This window comes from Typha latifolia, chromosome 6 (assembly GCF_019914945.1).
Source record: "Typha latifolia isolate L0001 chromosome 6, TyphaL0001v2, whole genome shotgun sequence".
Taxonomy (NCBI): Eukaryota; Viridiplantae; Streptophyta; class Magnoliopsida; order Poales; family Typhaceae; genus Typha; species Typha latifolia.
Genome location: NC_133091.1, coordinates 58,590 through 78,089, shown reverse-complemented (window position 1 = coordinate 78,089; position 19,500 = coordinate 58,590). Strand labels below are relative to the sequence as shown.

The 19,500-nt window shown below is 38.2% G+C and overlaps 3 protein-coding genes across 5 annotated transcripts; all 3 read left to right on the top strand.

Annotated features, from left to right (window-relative positions):
- The first annotated feature begins 871 nt into the window (after positions 1 to 871).
- Positions 872 to 4,596, top strand: LOC140790104 (uncharacterized). The gene is made up of 5 exons (XM_073140031.1): positions 872 to 1,612; positions 1,714 to 1,809; positions 1,880 to 1,978; positions 3,952 to 4,057; positions 4,144 to 4,596. Exons 1-5 carry the CDS (start codon positions 1,595 to 1,597, stop codon positions 4,383 to 4,385), a joined length of 561 nt encoding a protein of 186 aa, XP_072996132.1. The 5' UTR covers positions 872 to 1,594; the 3' UTR covers positions 4,386 to 4,596.
- Positions 4,597 to 5,277: 681 nt separating this feature from the next.
- LOC140790405 (anthranilate synthase alpha subunit 1, chloroplastic-like) lies at positions 5,278 to 13,260 on the top strand. 3 transcript variants are annotated; one of them, XM_073140476.1, is made up of 12 exons: positions 5,284 to 5,451; positions 5,590 to 5,796; positions 5,867 to 6,057; positions 6,150 to 6,339; positions 6,922 to 7,073; positions 7,729 to 7,844; positions 7,956 to 8,202; positions 8,339 to 8,395; positions 9,078 to 9,230; positions 10,029 to 10,109; positions 10,787 to 10,873; positions 12,713 to 13,260. In XM_073140476.1, exons 2-12 carry the CDS (start codon positions 5,613 to 5,615, stop codon positions 13,034 to 13,036), a joined length of 1,782 nt encoding a protein of 593 aa, XP_072996577.1. In that variant the 5' UTR covers positions 5,284 to 5,451; positions 5,590 to 5,612; the 3' UTR covers positions 13,037 to 13,260. The 3 variants fall into 3 exon arrangements, with proteins under 3 accessions (XP_072996576.1, XP_072996577.1, XP_072996578.1); XM_073140475.1 differs by having other exon boundaries at positions 5,278 to 5,796; XM_073140477.1 differs by having other exon boundaries at positions 5,290 to 5,796; positions 5,870 to 6,057.
- A 2,531-nt stretch (positions 13,261 to 15,791) lies between these two features.
- On the top strand, positions 15,792 to 19,426 carry LOC140790404 (uncharacterized). Its single transcript, XM_073140474.1, has 2 exons — positions 15,792 to 18,767; positions 18,910 to 19,426. The coding sequence occupies exons 1-2, from the start codon at positions 15,923 to 15,925 to the stop codon at positions 19,287 to 19,289; spliced, it is 3,225 nt and encodes a 1,074-aa protein (XP_072996575.1). The 5' UTR covers positions 15,792 to 15,922; the 3' UTR covers positions 19,290 to 19,426.
- The last annotated feature ends 74 nt before the right edge of the window (positions 19,427 to 19,500 follow it).

The following is a 19,500-nucleotide window of genomic DNA, read 5'->3' as shown; positions in this document are numbered from 1 at the left end:
ATCAAAGGCACACGAGATCTGAAAAAGATACAGTTAATATATTTAATCATAGTAGAAAATTTAACTTAAACTTCTTTTCGATCTTAAGCAAATTTTAAAGCGATATAGCTATAACATGTAAATAAAATAAAATAACCGTTACAAAAGAAACAATGGCCACTAATCGTGGTTGTCACCCATCTCCGCAAATAAAGAGAGAGGTAGGTAGTGGGTGATAGTGGAGACAAAGGGGATGGCAACAAATAGTGACAAATTGGGAGGGGATGCGAAATAAGCTTCTAGGAGAAGGTGGAGTTCGACGTAAATAAGTCACTAGTAATGAGCAATATGGTGAGAGGTGGTATGAGAGTGGAGAAAAAAAATTAGAGAAAAAGAAGAGAGCAACAATAATCTTGACGACCATAGTTGTGACAACCCAACAACAAAATTATTTTTCATATAGTAATACTTTGGTAAAATTAATTCCCCTGTAGTAATACTTTGGTAACCAAAAGAAGAAAAAAAAACTCAATAAAAGACGTGCTAGGCATGAAGCAAAGTTTAAAAATGTTTTTTCCTTTTCCTTTTTTCATTTCTTTATTGTCCGCGATTGAATTTAGGCTCCGTGAAACTAGTACAGCCATTTTATTTGGAAGCAAGTGTACTTGAGAATATGGATCGGGACAACCCAAACAAAAGAACCCAACGAGATTCAAAACAACATGTAAAAATGTATAAACGTCGGCCCTAGCAGACTGCTCTACTAGGGTTGATTTTCTTCCTTCCCTATGCTAAGAATTTCTTTTGTTGGCAAACAATGACATCTTTCTCCCTATTGAGGGTGATGATTTTCTTCCCTTCATGGTGAGGTAATTCTCTTCTCATCTCCCTCCTCTCCTCTCCTCCTTATTTCTCTATTTCTTTCTCTCTTTTTTTCTTTTTTTCCCCTCCCCTCTTTATTTTGCTTGACCAAGATCCATGCTGTTCAAACTATTTCTAAGATCACTATAATTTTTGCTAGTTATCTCATATAACATTCTTAGTCAATTAATTACTAAGCTAATATACTAAAAAAAACTGTTAGAGAAAATAATTAATTAATTACTGTTCCTTACAATTATATATAAATAATCGACGGAGAGAGATTTATTATAAAAGTAAATAGAATACTACGTCGGTATATCCATATATTATATACTATGGATCCCTTTTTGGGAGCAATTTATAAATTGTCTTTTTTTTTTCAATAATCATCGAGGGTGAATTGACCAACGCCTTTCTGGCCTTTCCCCCGTAGTCAAACACTCCTCCTTTACCAGCCTAATACCGTTTAACTTATCTCCGCTGCTATTCTAAACTTTTCACCTTCCCCTGCCCGATCTCCTCGCCGGTTCCAACCCCGCTTCGCCCTTCTCATCGAAGAGATGAAGAGTTGAGGCCATACGAAGCATGTAGCGTTTGGTGAAGGGTAGGGATGGGAAGCCATGAGTATCGTCGCTAATGCAAGATCATGCCGGCACGTCCTTTCCGACCCTAAACCCCAAACCCTTCTGCTCCCCACCCTCCCGTGGCGAGGTGACGTAGTAGGGTCTTTTGCTTTTCTCCGGTGGTGCCGATGGGAAGAACACGAAAGGTAGCTTAATACTAAATCAATGGCTTCAGTCGCGACCTCGTGTGATGTTTATACTCCTCACTTCTTAGTTTCCTTCTCTTTGCTGTATGTGGGTCTTGCAGGTTGGACTGAAGCGGATTGATGCTGCCATGGACGCACTTGTGCCATTAGGGTTCCCAAAGGAGGTCGTCCGTAGGACAATCAAGAATCTTCTGAATGTGAGCTCCTACTTGCAGTGTCTTGTTTAGTTGCTTATTATTTTAGGGTGACAAGCGTTTGTGGATTTAGGTTTACGAAGGTGATGCGGGCTGGGTTTTCATCGAGGAGGCTTCTTATAAGCTAGTCATTGAGACCATCTTGGAAGAGCAAGAGAAGGAGGCAATAGAGGTTAATTTTTAATGTCTTCAGCTCTCCTATCCTTCTCCTTTTTAACTTACTCCTTTCCTAAATGTTTCTAACTGATTTTGATCGGAGAGCATGGGAGAGTTCTGCTTTCTTGGATTAGTAGCGTTATGTGAAATTTCATGTATTACTCCTTTTGGTATCCCTAAATTATCAATTTCACTTTGAAACCAAATTCCTTGTGAACCGAATTCTAAAGGCATTTGAAGATGACTTATCTCTTAAGCTTGCACCAAATCAGTATGTCTATATCGACCTAAGAACATAGACCAACATCTGTGGATGGTCAGATACCATTCATTTGTTGCTCTGTTTACTGAGTTCTTTTAAAATACAGGCAGAGAACATGCTATGTTTGTCGGTCAGGATTTTGATGGAGGCATACTTTGTCTAGAAGTTCTTGTTAAAAAAAAATCGGTTCTTAATCCAGCATTCCTAATATTGAGTACCTTTTCTCTTGGTAATATTTGACGTTCAAAATTTACCATCATGGCGCTTCTTTGAAAACTAAAAGAACTTCCTTTTATCAATCATAGTAACTATTAATTTTTAAGTAAGTATTTTCCGTTCCTCTATATTTGAGAGCATCATTGATGAGATCTTCCTTCTTGGTTTCATGTACCAAATAGTGAAATTATGTATTTTTATATTCATGTCATTTATGCGGTTTCAATTTATAAATAACTGATTCAGTAAAGTAAAGTGGTCCTGAGGACAAGTTCATAGATGCTTTCCATTTTTCTTCTTTGTTTTCATTTTATCATATCCGAGCATTGTTAGTATTTCAAGTAGTTTGCAATTATCTTCAGTTACTAATTTCCTAGAGTAGTGTATACTTTCTGAGAGAAACTTAGGCAGAGGTCACTTTCCTTGTATTTATTAGATTTCCCAGTGAGATATCTTTTGTACAATTGTTTTTCTTTAAGTAAAGTTTTTATTCTTTAGGATAAAAGTTTACTGCATGCCCCTTCAACTCGGGGAGAGAACATGACCATTCTGTTTATTATTCTCGGACAATGTGTACTATTTCAACTACTTGTTTACTTTTCTTTTATATCTCCTTATTTTCTAATATTAGTGATTATCTGCTTTCCAACTGGTCCAACCTCCAAATGCTTTTTAACACTTGAAAGTTGTAAATTCTTAGATGTTCCACCATATAAATAACTTCAGATGCACGACCAACTTGCTTCGTGACATTTTCATGTTCTGAATTTTAAGCCTCTAATTGTCTTTTATAGGGTTTGTTCATGTTGTTTGCTTTAGTTGGGCATTTTACTGAAGAGCCTGGTTAAGCAATAATCATTAGATTTAGTGTTATCCAGTGTCAGCTTTCTTTTTATGAAAATAATGCAGCTTCGTTGAGTTGTCTCCACTTTTCTCGAATTACTATACCTGGTTACTTTTGCTCAAGTTCTCGAAGCACGGATGTACTTAAAACTGCACTTAATGTTTGTGCAAATTACTGCTTTTGTTTCTCTAGCTCATTCAACAACTTGGTATTTAGACAAGTACAGATACAGTATCTGTGGATGTTTTGCTGTATGTCTACATCTGCTTTCCCATGTTATAAACATCTGGTCAATATGGTTAACTGAGATGGGAGACTGGAACATTTTGCTCTCAAGTTTCAGTTAGAGTAAGGCAAGACTGGATTATACCAGTCTTGACCCATTGATGGAAGTTGGGAAGTAACGGTTTAATGAGAATTTCCTGTTGAAATAGACAGAAAACTTACTAGGGTACCTTTTCTTTTTGTCTGTATTTTAGGGACTTAAAGCGATGGGATTTATGGTCTAAAACAGACTATTTTGTCATTTGTTTCTTTTATTTTCCTTTTTATGCTTCTTTCACATTTCTGCTGAGGGAGGTCTTGTGTGGGTTGCGCATGTACAAGTGAGCCGGCCTTTCTTTCACATTTATTTGCGTCTTCATAGTTCTGCATGTTTTGTATTCAGGAGGAAGCTAATGCTGGCAATGCGTTAATGGCTCAAGACGAGCAAGTTGTTGAGGTTGGCGGGTCAAGCTCTCATTTTGATGCTTTGCCTGATGAACCCTGCTCCGGTAGTTTCTTTGTTCTCAATTTGAAGATCTTTACTTCTTAATCTTGTACATGTAAAATAACATACTTTACTTATATTTTCCTCCAGAGGTGAATGAACAAATCAACAAAAGCTCGAAGAGGACTCCCAGTCAACTGAACCACCCTAGTGTTCTTTTAAGACGAAGGCCTCCCTGTTATGGTTGGATTAGTGAGGATGAAGATGAATTGGATGACCCTCCGGTTAGGGCCCCTAACCATCAAGTGCAGGAGGTGCTTGAGAAAGCCAGGGACCTGCATCACAGGAAAAAACGGCCTAGTGGATGGGATGTGAAGCCTGATTTCATGTAAAAGATGACTCTTTTCCTTGAATTGGTTGCCTACTTGGTGGATAGTGTACTGGGACATAAGGTGATACTTATATTGTGGAATCAAATGTAGTTATTGCTAAAATCTTCTGCCATCGCGGTTGTTTTGATATGACATATTTGCTTGTATGTAACATTATGAATTCACCAGGTGCAATCTAAGGCGCTTCTGTAGTTGTGCCATCATTATGTCATTATGTTGAACCTTTTAGCATTAGTGTTTGTCCAATCATAGCGTAACGTGACGGTGTGTTTGGTTGTTGTAAAATAGAGAAAAAATTTGACAAATTTTTTAATCTAATTAATAGAAAATAAGAATAAAAAGTGATAATTTTTTTAAAAGTCTATCACTCTATTATGTTTTAAAAAGTGAGGAAGAATGTGAGTTTTCATCTTTCCAAACTTATTTAAACTTTTTTTATTTCACTTTTCATTTAAAAAAAAGAGAGTGACACTTTTCATTATTTGCTTTTATCAAACATATTTTAATTTTATTTAATACCAATAAATTATGATTACTTATTAGAACTTATTTCACTAAAAATTTTTGCCACTTTCTTTTCTTTACTCCTCTGGGTTTACTTGTATCTTTATTTATATTTATTAATTTTTTCATGAGTTTGTAAGAAATAAAGAATAAATTAATAACAGTAGAAGATTTAGTCGATTGAGATTAAAAAAAAAATACAGTTGCAAGTATCTTTGATAGATACGATAAATAAATAGACGGAATCTGAAACGAATAGTCTTTTATTACAAATTTACAAGCTCCAAAAGAAAATTTGACTGAATTCGAACCCATGGCCGAATCCGAACCCGAACCCGAATCCGAACCCAGAGATTCACCTCCTTCTTAGAGGCGCCTCCCGTACAATGTCCCCGATCCTTTCGATAAACTCCTCCTCCCTCTCTCCCTCCCTCCCTCCCTCCCTCCCTGCGCTACAGCTACTCCTCACATATTCTCTTTTCTGTTCGGTGTTTTTGCCAAAGGAAAACGGCCAAGTGCCAGCGAAGGGAGGATCGGACCCTCTTCTAAAATGGCGATTCGGGTATTAATTAACAAGGATGTGCTACATTCTTATAGTTGGACTCTGGCATTCCTCTTTTAGCCTCACATCGCTTGCCCTTGTTCTATTCCTAATACTATCGGGATATCTCTACTCTCTCTGCCGCTGTTTCCCTGAAAGCAAAAGAAAAGAAAACGAAAATCATGGAGGGCCTATCAATCTCGTCTCGTCTAGCTCCATTGAGCCTTCGCCGGCCAACTGCGGCCTTCCCCACCTCGACGTTTTGTGGTCGAAGCGTCTTTCTCCGCCGCCCCCGCAATCACTACCCTTCGTCTTCACTCCACTCCTTAAGCTGTGCCGCAGTCTTCCATTCCTCGGACGCGATAGGTGCGGAGCTTCTCCTTTCATGATTTATAATGCTTGTTTGTTTCTTATTCAGTTTCTTGTTATGCTTCAGTAGAGAAGGAGGAGGCTGCCAAGTTCGCCGAGGCATCTAAGAAGGGGAACCTGGTTCCGCTCTACCGCTGTATATTCTGCGATCACCTGACGCCCGTGCTGGCTTACCGTTGTCTCGTGAAGGAAGACGACAGGGAAGCCCCCAGCTTCCTCTTTGAGTCGGTGGAGCAAGGTTCCCGCGGCACCAATGTTGTAAGCGTTTATTCTCGCTCTATTTTTCTTTAGCTTTTGATTGATTGTTTTACGTTGGTCATTTTGTCGAACATGTTGTGTGCGATCTTTAGGGTCGTTACAGTGCGGTGGGGGCTCAGCCGGCAATGGAGATTGTGGCCAAGGAGAACTTGGTCTCAATAATGGATCATGAGGAAGGGCGTAGGGAGGAGGAGTTGGTGGAGGATCCGATGTGGATTCCTCGACGGATCATGGAGAGGTGGAAGCCACAGTTGATCGACGAGCTTCCTGATTTCTTTTGTGGTACCTTTGCCATTTCCTCTTTCTAAGAATCCCAGGGGTTCTCCTCTCTTTCTCATGTTGTCAGTGTCATCAACTTGAACTTTAGAGATTAAACATAATCGAGCATTTCCTTTTCCAGATAGAATTAGCGATATTTTGTCGTTACCTACAAAAGGAACCTGCTAATAAATTCATTGATGCAGGGCTAACGTAACATGATTTGCGTCTATACAAGGATGTATTTTATTTGTAAATAAGTTAACTCTGTTTGTTCATGCACGTGCGTGCACAATGCAATTAGGAATTTATACGTCAATATACCGATTTTGTGAAGTTTATCTCCTTGGATGCTTTACCCAAGTCACCAGTCGTGCATTTGTTCTGTTCATTTGATTTTCTCTGTTTTGTTTCAATATTGAAATCCTCAAATGAATGACAATTTTGGTGCCTTTCCAATTAAAGATATTATCTGTTGGTGTGTTCAAAGGATACTTTCAATTGAGTATTTCTTTTGAGCATGTTTCTCTTTAAGTTTAGAAAGGGTATGATATTTTCAATAATATTAGATCAGTTACATCTGTTTGGAGCTTAATGTTTTTCCAGGTGGATGGGTGGGCTATTTTTCATACGATACAGTGCGTTATGTTGAAAAGAAAAAGCTTCCTTTCTCCAAAGCTCCTCAAGATGATAGGAACCTCCCAGATGTTCATTTGGGCCTCTACAATGATGTTATTGTGTTTGATCATGTGGAAAAGGTACATCTGGTTTCCACTGAAAGGTGTAGAAAACATAACATGCCATCTCCTGTGGAATATGTAGAGCTTTTTAAACTGCTACCAGAGAACAAAACTGCTAGTTTATATTAGTTGTAAATTAGAAATGTGTGTGGTGCCCAGATCTACTAAAAACATTTGATTGAACAAGTATATAATTTGGGTCTTTTTCAATTAATGGCATATGACGATAAAACTGAAAGTTATTATCCCCTCACATAAATAGGACTCAGAAAAACATACTGTAGGCCATCCGAATAATTCTACTATAATATAGTCTGATCTGGAAACGACAAATTTTTTTTTGCTGACAAAATGCCAATGGATAACTATCCACTCTAGTTCCAGCTCATGTTGGTTCTATGATTTCCTGTCAGGCTGTGATTATCTTGGATTAACGTGCTTTACTTGTTTCCTACTTGCCACAATCCACTGCTTTTAAAGCTTTTATCAGTCTTCATCATATACTCTGCAATGATTAATTACCTCATGAAACAAACTGTTTAAAGTTTACATAGTTCCTATACTCTGCAATGATTAATTACCTCATGAAACAAACTGTACAATTTGATTGAAAATATTTGATGCATGGAAGCTTTCGATGATTAATTTAGTTGCATTGTTTCTTTGTTCTTAGAAAGCATATGTAATTCATTGGGTGCGGTTGGACCTCTACTCTTCTATTGAGAAAGCCTATGAAGATGGGAAAAATCGATTGGACATCTTGCTAAGTAGAGTACATAATGTTAATGTGTGAGTATAAATATTGTGGCAACATTGTTTAATATTAATCACTAGCTTCCTTTCTTATCCAAATTTCTTTCTTTTTTTTCCCGCAAACTATGTGGACTTTTCTTATTTTAGCCCAATCCTCTCTGCCGGATCTATAAAAGTACACACTCGCCAATTTGGTTCGTCATTAAAGAGGTCTTCAATGACGAGTGAAGAGTACAAGAATGCTGTTTTGGAGGCGAAAGAGCATATTCTAGCAGGAGATATCTTCCAGATTGTCTTAAGCCAACGTTTTGAGCGGCGGACATTTGCAGATCCTTTTGAGGTTTACCGCGCACTACGCATTGTGAACCCAAGTCCATATATGACCTATTTGCAGGTGTCTAAATTATCTTGGCCTTCAATCCTGATGTCCTTTAATAATTTGGTTTTAAACATTGGAAAGTTTTGTGCATTTATAATGTCGATCCCGATAGTGCAGTGAGCCTTTGACGACTCTTTTCCAATAATTTCAGGCTCGGGGATGTATTCTTGTTGCATCAAGCCCAGAAATTCTTACTCGTGTAAAAAGGGTATGTTAAATTTGTTGATTTTAGTTAGCAACTTTGAAATTTTAAGCTCTCTTTTTCCTGTTTAGCTTAGCTCTGGCTCATTGTCAGCAAAGAGCTTATTGTTTTGTCTCCGCAATTAGAATAACCTAAAAAAGTGCATGATCCTTTCCCTTTTGTTTCCCATTTTATCTTATCCAATTGCTAAATATAGATGGCCATGTGTCTTCTTTTATCTATTCATCTTCTCTCTTTTAATCTGATATACTATATGACAAATATGAACCACAGGTTGGCTTTAACCGTCATGAAGAAAATAAATTAGTTTTGGTGTTTTTGTTTGTTTTCGTTTGACTTTTAATAAAAGCCAGGTGCCCTCCACATAAAGAATGAGAGATAAATGATAATGGATGTCTTACAGCACCTATTCCACTAACTCATCTATAACTATACAAAACAGAGAAAAAAACTCTGTTGGTGCTCTTCTGTAATTTGTCTTTTCCTTTTCTTAGTAGGTTGATTTGCCTCTATTTATGACTCTTTTTGATAGATGTCATAGACCTATTACATGTTCAGAACTTATCAGGAACCCATAGTTTGAGACTGCGCGGTGAGCTTATTGTGAGATTCCTGTTATATCATGCTTGTAACTTGAAGTATCTCTTCAACTGAACAAACTAACAGAGCTCCTTTTCCCTGTGTACAGCGGAAGATTGTTAACCGACCACTTGCTGGTACGGTTAGAAGAGGGAAGACGACAGAGGAGGATGAGTTGCTAGAAAAGCAGTTGCTGAGTGATGAAAAGCAATGCGCTGAACATATTATGCTTGTAGATTTGGGAAGGAATGATGTTGGAAGGGTCTGTCTTCTTCCTTTTAACTTGTTCACCTTTTCTTTCTTTAAGTTGTGCTGCTTTAAGGTACACTATAAGCTCCGGATATAAGTTTTATTATTTAATTATATCAGTTATCACTCCACTGTCAAGCAAAGATATTGGTTCTATGTCAGTTAAACTTGCCTTTCATCCACCTTTTGTGATGGTACTCGCATTCTTCTATTAAAACATTTATGTTAAAGTTGCCATCTATCTGTTCACATTTCAAATTTCTATTAAACTTGCCATCTATTCTCTGTTTTGTGCTGCCATTTTCGTTCTAGTAAGCATCTCTATTAGATCAGCCTGAGTACTGAAAGAGTGAAACAATCCATTTCTTAATCATTTAAGTTATAGAAGTAGGCCAATATTTCAGTTTTCAAGATCTCTTTTTCATTGTTTGGGACTTTCCCTGTGCACTCTTCATTTGTCTAATCCATTTATGTGGTCACAACCTTCTGACTAATAAGCTAGAGTATTAATAGGGGTGCTGGTATGTTATATCTGGTGAAGTTTGAGTTGCATTCCACTACTAAGAAAATTGCTTACCTGGAGGCCTGAATCTGAAGTGGCCTGCCAAGCTGTTAGGTTTTAGCGTTTAACAATTAGGATCAAAAGGTCAAAGGCGGCAAGTTTAATTTGATAGATCTTTTGTGTGCTAATGAGTTGACTAAACTTCACAACTCATTCATGTTGGTGCAAGTTTGACATTGTTTGGGTTCATCTTGCCCTCTGCTCACTATGTTAACAACTTTATTTTGTTTGACTATGCTTTTGTTATAGGTATCAAAACCTGGCGGAGTAAAGGTTGAAAGGCTAATGAATGTTGAACGATATTCCCATGTAATGCATATCAGCTCTACGGTATGGGATATTTTTCCTAAATGCAATTGCCAAATGGTTTTAGTCCTTTTCGGTTCATTTCTTTTGAAATGTTTTAGACTTCTTAATTAACTGTGGTAATGATCCAAGCAGTAATATATGTGGCTACCTTCAGCCACATTCTAGTCCATTATTTATATATATATTTTCAGCATTTTATATGATGTGTCTATGTGATAGCATAAATCTCTCGCTATATGTGTCTCTTTATTTCAGATTTTGGATATGTATCTAGGTTCACAAGTGCAGTACGATATTAGATACAGAAATTCTTACTACCACATGATAGGCTATTCACTATTGATCACAACCAAAACGTATTATATGGTCTTCCTTCAGTTCCTTGTGTTTCATTTACCTTCTTAGAACGTGTACCGTTTAAAGCTGTTGAATTTTTTAGAAAAGGAGAGAGAGCATGGGGGAAGTCATTTGACCCATTTATGCCCTTGGCAGACAAACATATAGATTGTCTTTTCTGCCTCGAATTATTATTAGATTTGTGCCTTCTAGCAAATTCTTTTATGTAGCTTATAACATATTTACCATGAAATTAGCTTCCACCAATCTTAAAATTTTGAGTTAATTCTGATCTTTTGGGTTTGAGTTGAAATTCTTTAGATGCGTCTAATACCACTTTACATAATTACAATCTTTTATAGGTTACTGGAGAGTTAATCGATGACCTTACTTGCTGGGATGCTCTACGTGCTGCATTGCCCGTAGGAACAGTCAGTGGAGCTCCAAAGGTGCCAATTTACTTGTTATTAGATCACTTCTTATGGTTAGCTTTTGACACTTCTGCTCCATGATAATCCAATGTATTTCTTGACATGAATAAGATATTTTTTTAGACTAACCAATATATTTATACTTCTTTCTGCTACTGATGAAGCAATAGTCTCAATTTTGCATCCTCTATTCTGCTCCATATATTTTGTGCTTTGTTTTTTCTTCACCCACTGTCTAAATGCCAACATTCTTTAATACCTCTGATTTGAGGATGTTTTCATTTTTTTTTTCTTTAGTTATTTGCTGGAAAGAAAATCACAGACATCAGTATTTGATTACCATTCCAGTTTGTATCCATGCCTGCCCTACTGTCCATCTTCATTTTGGCCGACATTTTCGTTTATGTCTGTTCCTCATACTTATTGTACAATAAATTTTGTTAGTCCTTTCTCTGGAAAGCAAAATCCGATGCCCAAAAACTTAATTGCAAGGATGGCCATGCCGGCGGTGGCATGGCATTTGGTACTGGGTGTGCTAGTGGCACACTCCCGTGCCACTTAGCTTGGGACGCCTTCGTGCCGATGTGAAGCTATTTTTTTTTAATTGGTCATATTTTTGTCAATTTTTATCAAATTGACTTGGTCATTTTCTTACCAAATATGGTATGACACGTGGAACTCATTTTTAAATTTTTTTCTTAATTCCATCAATCGTTATTGATGAACTTTAATATTATGTATTAAATGTTATTATGTGTTCAATTATATGATAAAGTATTCAATCATATTATAAGTGTTCAATTATTAATATTAATTTGAATAAATATATTCAATCATATTATGTGTTGAATAGAATATGTATTTGACTATTGCTTTATTTTTTAATAAAATAGATTATTTATAAAAATAATTTAAAGATAAAACACTATAATGTGGGTTTTAATATATATATATATAAACCAAACACAACAAATTGACATGTTGAAGACTTAAAAACATATCTAAATATTATAATTTTTTTATTAAAATTATGTTAATTGCGTGCCATGCCGTTGGTGGAATGGCATGGCATGTGCAATTAACACGGCCATCGTTGCTTAATTATAACTAACGCTGAATGGAAGCAATTGGAGCAAGTACCCAAATTTCTTTGCCCAATATTAGCTTTTATCAGTTGTTTAATGGACCTTGTCGATTCCTGAAATCCCTTTGTTGATCACAGCTATAACAAAATAAATACTACTTAACTTTATTCTGTGTTCATTATTGGATCATCATTAATCATGTGGACAATATCTAGCCTCTTCTATCAGTTCCTGTAAGATGGAATAGATACAAGTGATTATGTATATTTCGTCTATGTTTGGTTCTTCTAAAACCCGAAATTCTTTTTCTAGTGGATGCATACCAAAACTCACAGTGACGATGTTGCCTTTAGAAGAAATTCAAGGATCTAAGTTGGATATAGTAACAAAGCAGTTAAAAATCATTGAGCAAAAGGAATATATTAAGCATAATGGCAATGAATCATGAAATACAGTAAAGATGTTACATCTCCATGCATTGTATTATGTACTTTCTTTTTTATCTTTGTTTTTTTTGAGAGAGAACATTGTATTATACACTTTTGTTCTCCCCAAATCTTGAGAAAACTGCCATAAGTTTAATAGTACTTGCTCAAGGAATATCTTGTTCGTGATTTATTTGAGAAATAATTTAGGAATGCAAACTATATGATTTGATGTTTAAAAGGACGGTATCTTGTTGTCCATCTACTGTTGGTTGATTGTTTGAACTGAAAGGTGCCCCTGCTAATATGAAACTGTTACTTGTACAATTGGTTTTGATGTGAATCAGGTAAAAGCTATGGAACTGATTGATCGGTTAGAAGTTACAAGACGAGGTCCATACAGTGGTGGGTTTGGAGCAATATCATTTTCTGGTGACATGGATATTGCACTTGCTTTGCGAACAATCATTTTTCCAACTGGGTCCCGGTATAATACGATGTATTCGTACAAGAATTCAAGTAAACGCCAGGAATGGGTGGCCCACTTGCAGGCAGGAGCTGGAATTGTTGCTGATAGCGTACCAGACGAGGAACAACGAGAGTGCGAGAACAAGGCAGCAGCTCTTGCTCGTGCCATAGATGTTGCTGAATCAACATTCGTAGATGAATAACAATATGACAAAAGAGTTTTATTTATCTGTTTTTGCATCTCCATCGAAGTACACTAATAGGTAGCTGAGAAATGAAAAGAATGAATTTTGAATTTAGCAGACCCATTGTACAGGTTTGCAGCTCGCTAAGCAAACACCTCCTGGGTGGTTGGAAGTTAAAAACTTGAAGTATTCAATAGATTGTCCTTTATGATTTTAAGGTAATAAATATGTTTAAAAGAAAACAGGGCCAGTTAATAAAAGGATAGGGTCGGGAATATTGCTAAACATTTAATTGCACTAATCAATAGCCTTCTCTCCAAACCCACGGTGATACTTTCTACATTATCTGAAGAATGAATTAGTGGGAAGGAGTAAAGCATCTTGTGCAATATGTACCGATTTTTGTTTATTTCAGGTCTGGAAGGATGCTGGCACTCTCTGGAGGAACGCTGTACAGGTAAGTCACAGTAAAGGTTCCCCCTTTGAAGTTAATGTATCTTATGCAATTTCAACAGTCATAAGAAAGTGAAATTTTGTTATCAGCAGTGATCCATTCTCTATATGGGCTGGCTTAAATGTGCTATGACAGGGATAGATTTGTAATCTCATTGTTTACCTATTAATTTAATTATAGTGAGAGTATAGTTATTTTAGTCTTCAGTGCATGGCTTCCAGCACTCTGATGATTCTTTTGTTACCGGTTGTCTGGTTGAGAGATGTTAGGGTGAAGAGCACCTATACTCAATTTTCAGTCTTTAGTTATTGCCTATAGGGTTCTTATGTTGATCCAGACTTCTTGGACTGAACATTTGGCTCTAAAATCTTAAATAAATCTGATTCTATTTTATTCATTCACTCGGCGAACCTTGTTATTTTGAACTATTGGACCCTTAAGCTAATGGAAGCTTTTATGACGTGACCATATTATTTTAAATGTCGTGAAACCGTTCTGCTTTGTTATCATATAGGAAGAATGCACTGATGCTCAGAACGGCACCATGTCGGCACTTTAAACTGCTGAAGGAATATTTTACTTGTTTTGACCCTTCCAATTGATTGGAATATCACATTAAGCCTTGAACTTTCTCTTTCTTGGGCTTGGGCACTGGTTTTTTTTCTTACATAGTCAAAAACATATCTGTGCAACATGGTGGACGGAAAACTTTAGAAACCCTTGGGCGTCTATAATGTTGTAGGATTTTGTCAACAATGATTAAAATAGTGCATCGCAACTGGCGTAACTGCGTAAGCCAGAAGTACATATATATAGTATCAGTAAGTTGAGGTTTTGTAACACCGTGCGCCGACTCCCTCATCCCTACCCGGCTACCCCTCACCTCTCTCAATCAATTACGAGAGGTGGAGAGATCTGTGCCCAGCTTGGAGGAGAGTTCATACTCCACTTCCTCCTCGTAGTCTCCACTATATACCCTAACTCTCCCTATCTAAACCCTTTTTTTTATTTAATCCTGAGCCACTTATTTAACTGCTACAGGCAGAACAATCAGAAATTTCTCTCAGGCGATTAAACTGTTGCATGAGTACTTTTGGCAATCATGTGTGGAATACTACCTTTAAGACAAATGATGAACATAGGATTCTTCACTGTCAGATTTATAGACCATAGTTGCATATCATGTCTCCTTGACAATTCACGAAACTGTTGCAGCAAGATCGTGTATCCAGGTCTCCAGAAATCAGTTATTCAGTTTTACCAGACGCACCTACAGGTTAGTCATGTTTATTTGTTATGTTTGGACTTTGGAGGTATCAATTTTTTTTTTTATGTAGTTTCTAATTAATGCTTATTCGAAACAACTCCTGATATGCTGTCGAATGTTTTACCGTTTAATTCCTAGAGAACGTTGTGTTTTACCTTTTGCAACAACCCCACTATTAGCCTATCCACAGCGAAGCCAAGTAACGTAACATTCATTGGTTTCGTTGACTGAAGTGAGTGCATCTTCTTCTCCATTTTCACAGTGTGAATGCTGCGCTTAAGTAGACTTCTGTTCCATGAGCTCACAAAGTCATGTTGTGGGGGAAGTCAGAAGTCCTTTTGTGGTTCATCTTGATCGTATTAACTACGCAAGTTGTAATTATCCTCTTGAAAGTAGACAGTTTGCGAAGGCCTCGTCCATTGGAATGACTTGGGAATAAAATAGACTCTCCAGCCCACATCGGGTCAGTCAGATGTAAATCTTAGTAAGATTAGTGTGTTCTTCAGTTCTTATTTTCAAGAGATTCCATGTTTATTCTTGTAGAACTCATAGATTCGAATGATTAAATTTGGTGCCCTCCCTGCTCCTTTTTATTACTTGAGCAGTTACACCAGAAGCACCTACACGTTAGTGATGTTATATGTCTATCTTTAGAGGCCTTATTTCCTATTCTTAATGTGCCGACGAAAGTATCTGCAACTTCTCTTCTTCATTATGCAATCTCAATATCTCATGACCAGAAGAGGAGATGCAAAGAATATCGATCTGCGGTCAATATGAGCGACGACGACGATTGGGTTGCCGTTTCCTACACGCTATATATTCTTTACTTGTTTTTCAACAATTCCGCACCCCCGGCGACGACTGGGTTGCCCTTTCTTACACGCTACATATTTTTTTACTTGTTTTTCAACAATTCCGCACTTCTTCGTACACTTCATTGTTTTCCTTGATCTGTCTCATGTGGAAAGTTATTCTAACATTTATTAGAGGCTTGACTCAGAATAAGTCAAAGTCTTCTGCCGTGTTCCAATTTAGAATGGTCTTATGCCTTTTTTTTTTTTCTTAATTCTTTTCTTGAGGGGATTTTATGCCTTCATCATGAAGCTCAGACTCTCAGTTCTACCTTTCCCCATCGCGCACTCTTCAATTTTCCACTTGTCTCCTTTCCCAACTCCGCCGAATGAAACCACCACAAGTGTTTAACCCAACTGTAAAGGTATTCTACTCATACCTCCTCCTGGTCCTCCTCCAAACTAGTGTTCACCTCCAGTCCCCCGTCGTCAAGGCTTTAGCAAGTAGTGAAACCGATCGCCTTTCTCTCCTAGCCTTTAAGGCGACAATAACTCATGATCCTCATGGCTTCCTGAGGTCGTGGAACGTGACCGTTCCTTTCTGCCAATGGCCCGGTATCACTTGCGGTGGCCAAAACAAGGGAAGGGTGACATCCTTGGTCCTCGAGTCGAAGGGCCTTGAAGGCCCTCTATCTCCTTCTATCGGAAATCTTACATCTCTCGCTGTACTCAGCCTTCCAAACAACACACTCGATGGTGCTATGCCCCCACAGTTAGGCCAGCTTAGAAGCCTACACCTCCTTAACTTGAGTTCCAACTCCTTGGACGGAGCCATTCCTGCTAGTTTAGGCTTATGTAAGGATCTTGTACGTATCGATTTCGCCAACAATCGGCTGTCAGGGAGCATCCCTTTTGAGATGGGCAAGCTCCTGAATCTGAGCCATCTCGATCTCTCTAATAACGGTCTTACCGGGGAGGTTCCACCCTCGTTCGGAAAACTCCTATCCCTCGCGACCCTCGTTCTGCCAAACAACAATCTCACAGGAGTTATTCCTGCTTCTCTGGGTAACCTTGCTTCGCTTAGTTATCTTGACCTCTCTGGAAATGGTCTCAGTGGCTTGGTCCCTTCATCACTCACCAACCTATCATCTCTTAGTGTTCTTGAGCTAGCCCGAAACCATCTTGATGGGCACCTGCCGGAGGACTTAGGCCGCCTTATGAAACTAGCCTTCTTTGACGTGTCTGACAATAATCTTTCAGGTGCCATTCCCCTGTCGCTCTACAATATACCATCTCTGCAAACTCTGAGTTGTATATATAATCATCTTTCCGGAACACTTCCTCCGGAAATCGGCGACACACTTCCTAACCTCCAATTCCTCAACATGGTGGGAAACCAACTCGAAGGACCCATTCCAATCTCGTTGGCTAATGCTTCTGGGCTTCAACAAATTGATCTCAGCTACAACCAATTTAGTGGAAGAATACCTGCAAATCTTGGTAAATTGCAATCTCTCTTTTGGTTGGGTTTGGAGTCTAACGAGCTTGAAGCCAGGGAAGCAAGTGACTGGGATTTTCTCTCTTCACTGACTAACTGCACTCAGTTAGAGATGTTAAACCTAGACAAGAACAGCCTTGCAGGTGAATTACCTACCTCAATTGCCAATCTCTCGACTCGGATCCAAAGGTTAACCTTTGGGCAGAATCAGCTTACTGGGGCCCTTCCTCCTGGGATCGGGAACTTGCTAAACTTGAACACCTTGGGCCTGCAGCAGAACAACTTCACTGGCAGTATTCCAGATTCTTTTAGCAAACTTACAAACCTAGAAGCTTTAGTCTTGTTTAGCAACAAACTTTCAGGTAAAATACCATCTTCTCTTGGTAATCTCACCCAGTTGAATGAGCTCTATCTTGATAAAAATAGATTGCAAGGTGAGATACCAATAAGCCTTGGGAATTGTCAGAGCTTGAACATCTTAGATCTTAGTGGCAATAACCTCATTGGATCTATTCCCAAAGAAATCCTTAGTCTTCCTTCCTTATCCAACTTTTTTCGCTTGTCCAGCAATTCCTTGAGTGGGCCACTACCGTCAGAGGTGGGTAGACTGAAGAACCTTGGGTTCTTGGATATATCAAACAACAGGTTTTCAGGTAGAATGCCTGATACAATAGGTGAGTGTCAGTTATTGGAGTCTCTCTATTTGAGTGGCAATTTCTTTGGTGGAGTCATTCCTTCATCCTTCAAGAACTTAAGAGGCATGAAGATACTGGATCTGTCGCATAATAATCTTTCTGGAGCATTTCCCGATTTTCTAGCAGATTTACCCTATCTGCAAGTTGTAAATCTGTCATTTAACAATCTTGATGGTGAAGTACCAGATCAAGGGGTCTTCAAGAATGCCAGCGCAATATCACTCCTTGGAAACAACCACCTCTGTGGGGGTGTCATGGATTTACGTTTGCCTCGTTGCTCGGTTCAAACATCAAAAAAGCATCATACACTTGTGCTGAGAGTGATTGTCCCAGTCATTTGTGTAATCTTTTTGTTGGTCTTAATGTTTATCATCTGTCTTCTGATGAGAGATCCAAAGAAGCAGAATTTGTCTGCGATGCCCTCGGGGATCTTTCACTGGAGAGTTTCTTATACGGAGTTGATGAAGGCAACCGATGATTTTTCCTTGGAAAATTTGATTGGCAGGGGAACATATGGTTCTGTGTTCAAAGGGATTTTGTCTGATGGTGAAATTGTTGTTGCAGTCAAGATTTTTGATCTCCAGCAGCGACAAGCCCTTAAGACCTTCATGGCAGAATGTGAAGCTTTGAGGAATATTAGACATCGCAATCTTGTCAAGATCTTAACAACTTGTGCAACTGTGGACTCCAGAGGTAACGATTTTAGAGCTTTGGTCTTTGAGTTCATGCCAAACGGGAGTCTGGAGAATTGGTTGCACCCAGAAGTAGATGCAAAAATTTACTCGAGGAGTTTAAAACTTATTGAAAGAGTAAATATAGCGATAGATGTGGCCGCCGCACTGAATTATCTTCACAATGAATGCGAGATACCAATTGTTCATTGTGATCTAAAGCCAAGCAATGTTCTTCTTGACCAAAATATGACTGCGCATGTAGGAGACTTTGGCCTGTCGAGGTTCCTTCGAACAAGAAGTACCAAGGTGCACAGAGATCCATCTAGTTCTGTTGTTGTTAAGGGGTCCATTGGATATGTTCCTCCTGGTAAGGATACTAATTCTTTTCGTTCGAGTGCTTATATTTATATAGCTAGAATCTATAACAAGACTAACGGATATCAAACTTGTTCAAATGTGATCCCTTCTAACTCTTGTGGGCTTTCTTTAAATATTTCGGTAAATTGCAGAATATGGTATGGGCAGCCATGTGTCAACTCATGGTGATGTTTACAGCTATGGTATTCTTCTTCTGGAGCTACTTACGGGGAGGAGACCTACCGATAACATGTTCCAGGATGGTCTTACCCTACAAATCTTCGTCGAGAAAGAAATGTCAAAAGGATCCCTTGTCATCCAAATTGTGGATCCCTCTCTTTTTTCACAAGTTGGAGAGCAAACTACAGTTGATCTTGACAATGGAAACAAATTGAGCAATAGGATGGAGCATTGCCTAAATTGGCTTCTCTACGTTGGCCTATCATGTGTAAAAGAGTCACCGAAAGAACGCGTAAAGATGAAGGATGTGGAGTCCCAGATGATGACTATCAGGGAATTGCTTCTATCATGATAGATCTACTCTTCTTATTAAGAGCAAAGTTTATTATATGTACGCTTACTGCTTGTTATTATGACCGCTGACGATAAAACTTACCACCTCAGAGCGGAAGTTCATTACTCTCAAGTATCGTTATCTATTTTGGAACATACTCAGTCCTGCTCTGCTTTCTACGACCCAAATTTTACTGCTCTCTTGTTGAAACAAGAACTGGTTAAAGCTC

Excerpts from the sequence above, each read along its gene's own strand:
- LOC140790404 (XM_073140474.1), top strand. The coding sequence starts at position 15,923 with ATGAAACCACCACAAGTGTTTAACCCAACTGTAAAGGTATTCTACTCA. Across the intron at positions 18,768-18,909 it reads CATTGGATATGTTCCTCCTG|AATATGGTATGGGCAGCCAT; the intron begins GTAAGGATACTA and ends GGTAAATTGCAG.
- LOC140790104 (XM_073140031.1), top strand. Across the intron at positions 1,979-3,951 it reads AAGAGAAGGAGGCAATAGAG|GAGGAAGCTAATGCTGGCAA; the intron begins GTTAATTTTTAA and ends TTTTGTATTCAG. Across the intron at positions 4,058-4,143 it reads GCCTGATGAACCCTGCTCCG|AGGTGAATGAACAAATCAAC; the intron begins GTAGTTTCTTTG and ends ATTTTCCTCCAG.
- LOC140790405 (XM_073140475.1), top strand. The coding sequence starts at position 5,613 with ATGGAGGGCCTATCAATCTCGTCTCGTCTAGCTCCATTGAGCCTTCGC. Across the intron at positions 8,203-8,338 it reads CATATATGACCTATTTGCAG|GCTCGGGGATGTATTCTTGT; the intron begins GTGTCTAAATTA and ends CAATAATTTCAG. Across the intron at positions 10,874-12,712 it reads CAGTCAGTGGAGCTCCAAAG|GTAAAAGCTATGGAACTGAT; the intron begins GTGCCAATTTAC and ends GATGTGAATCAG.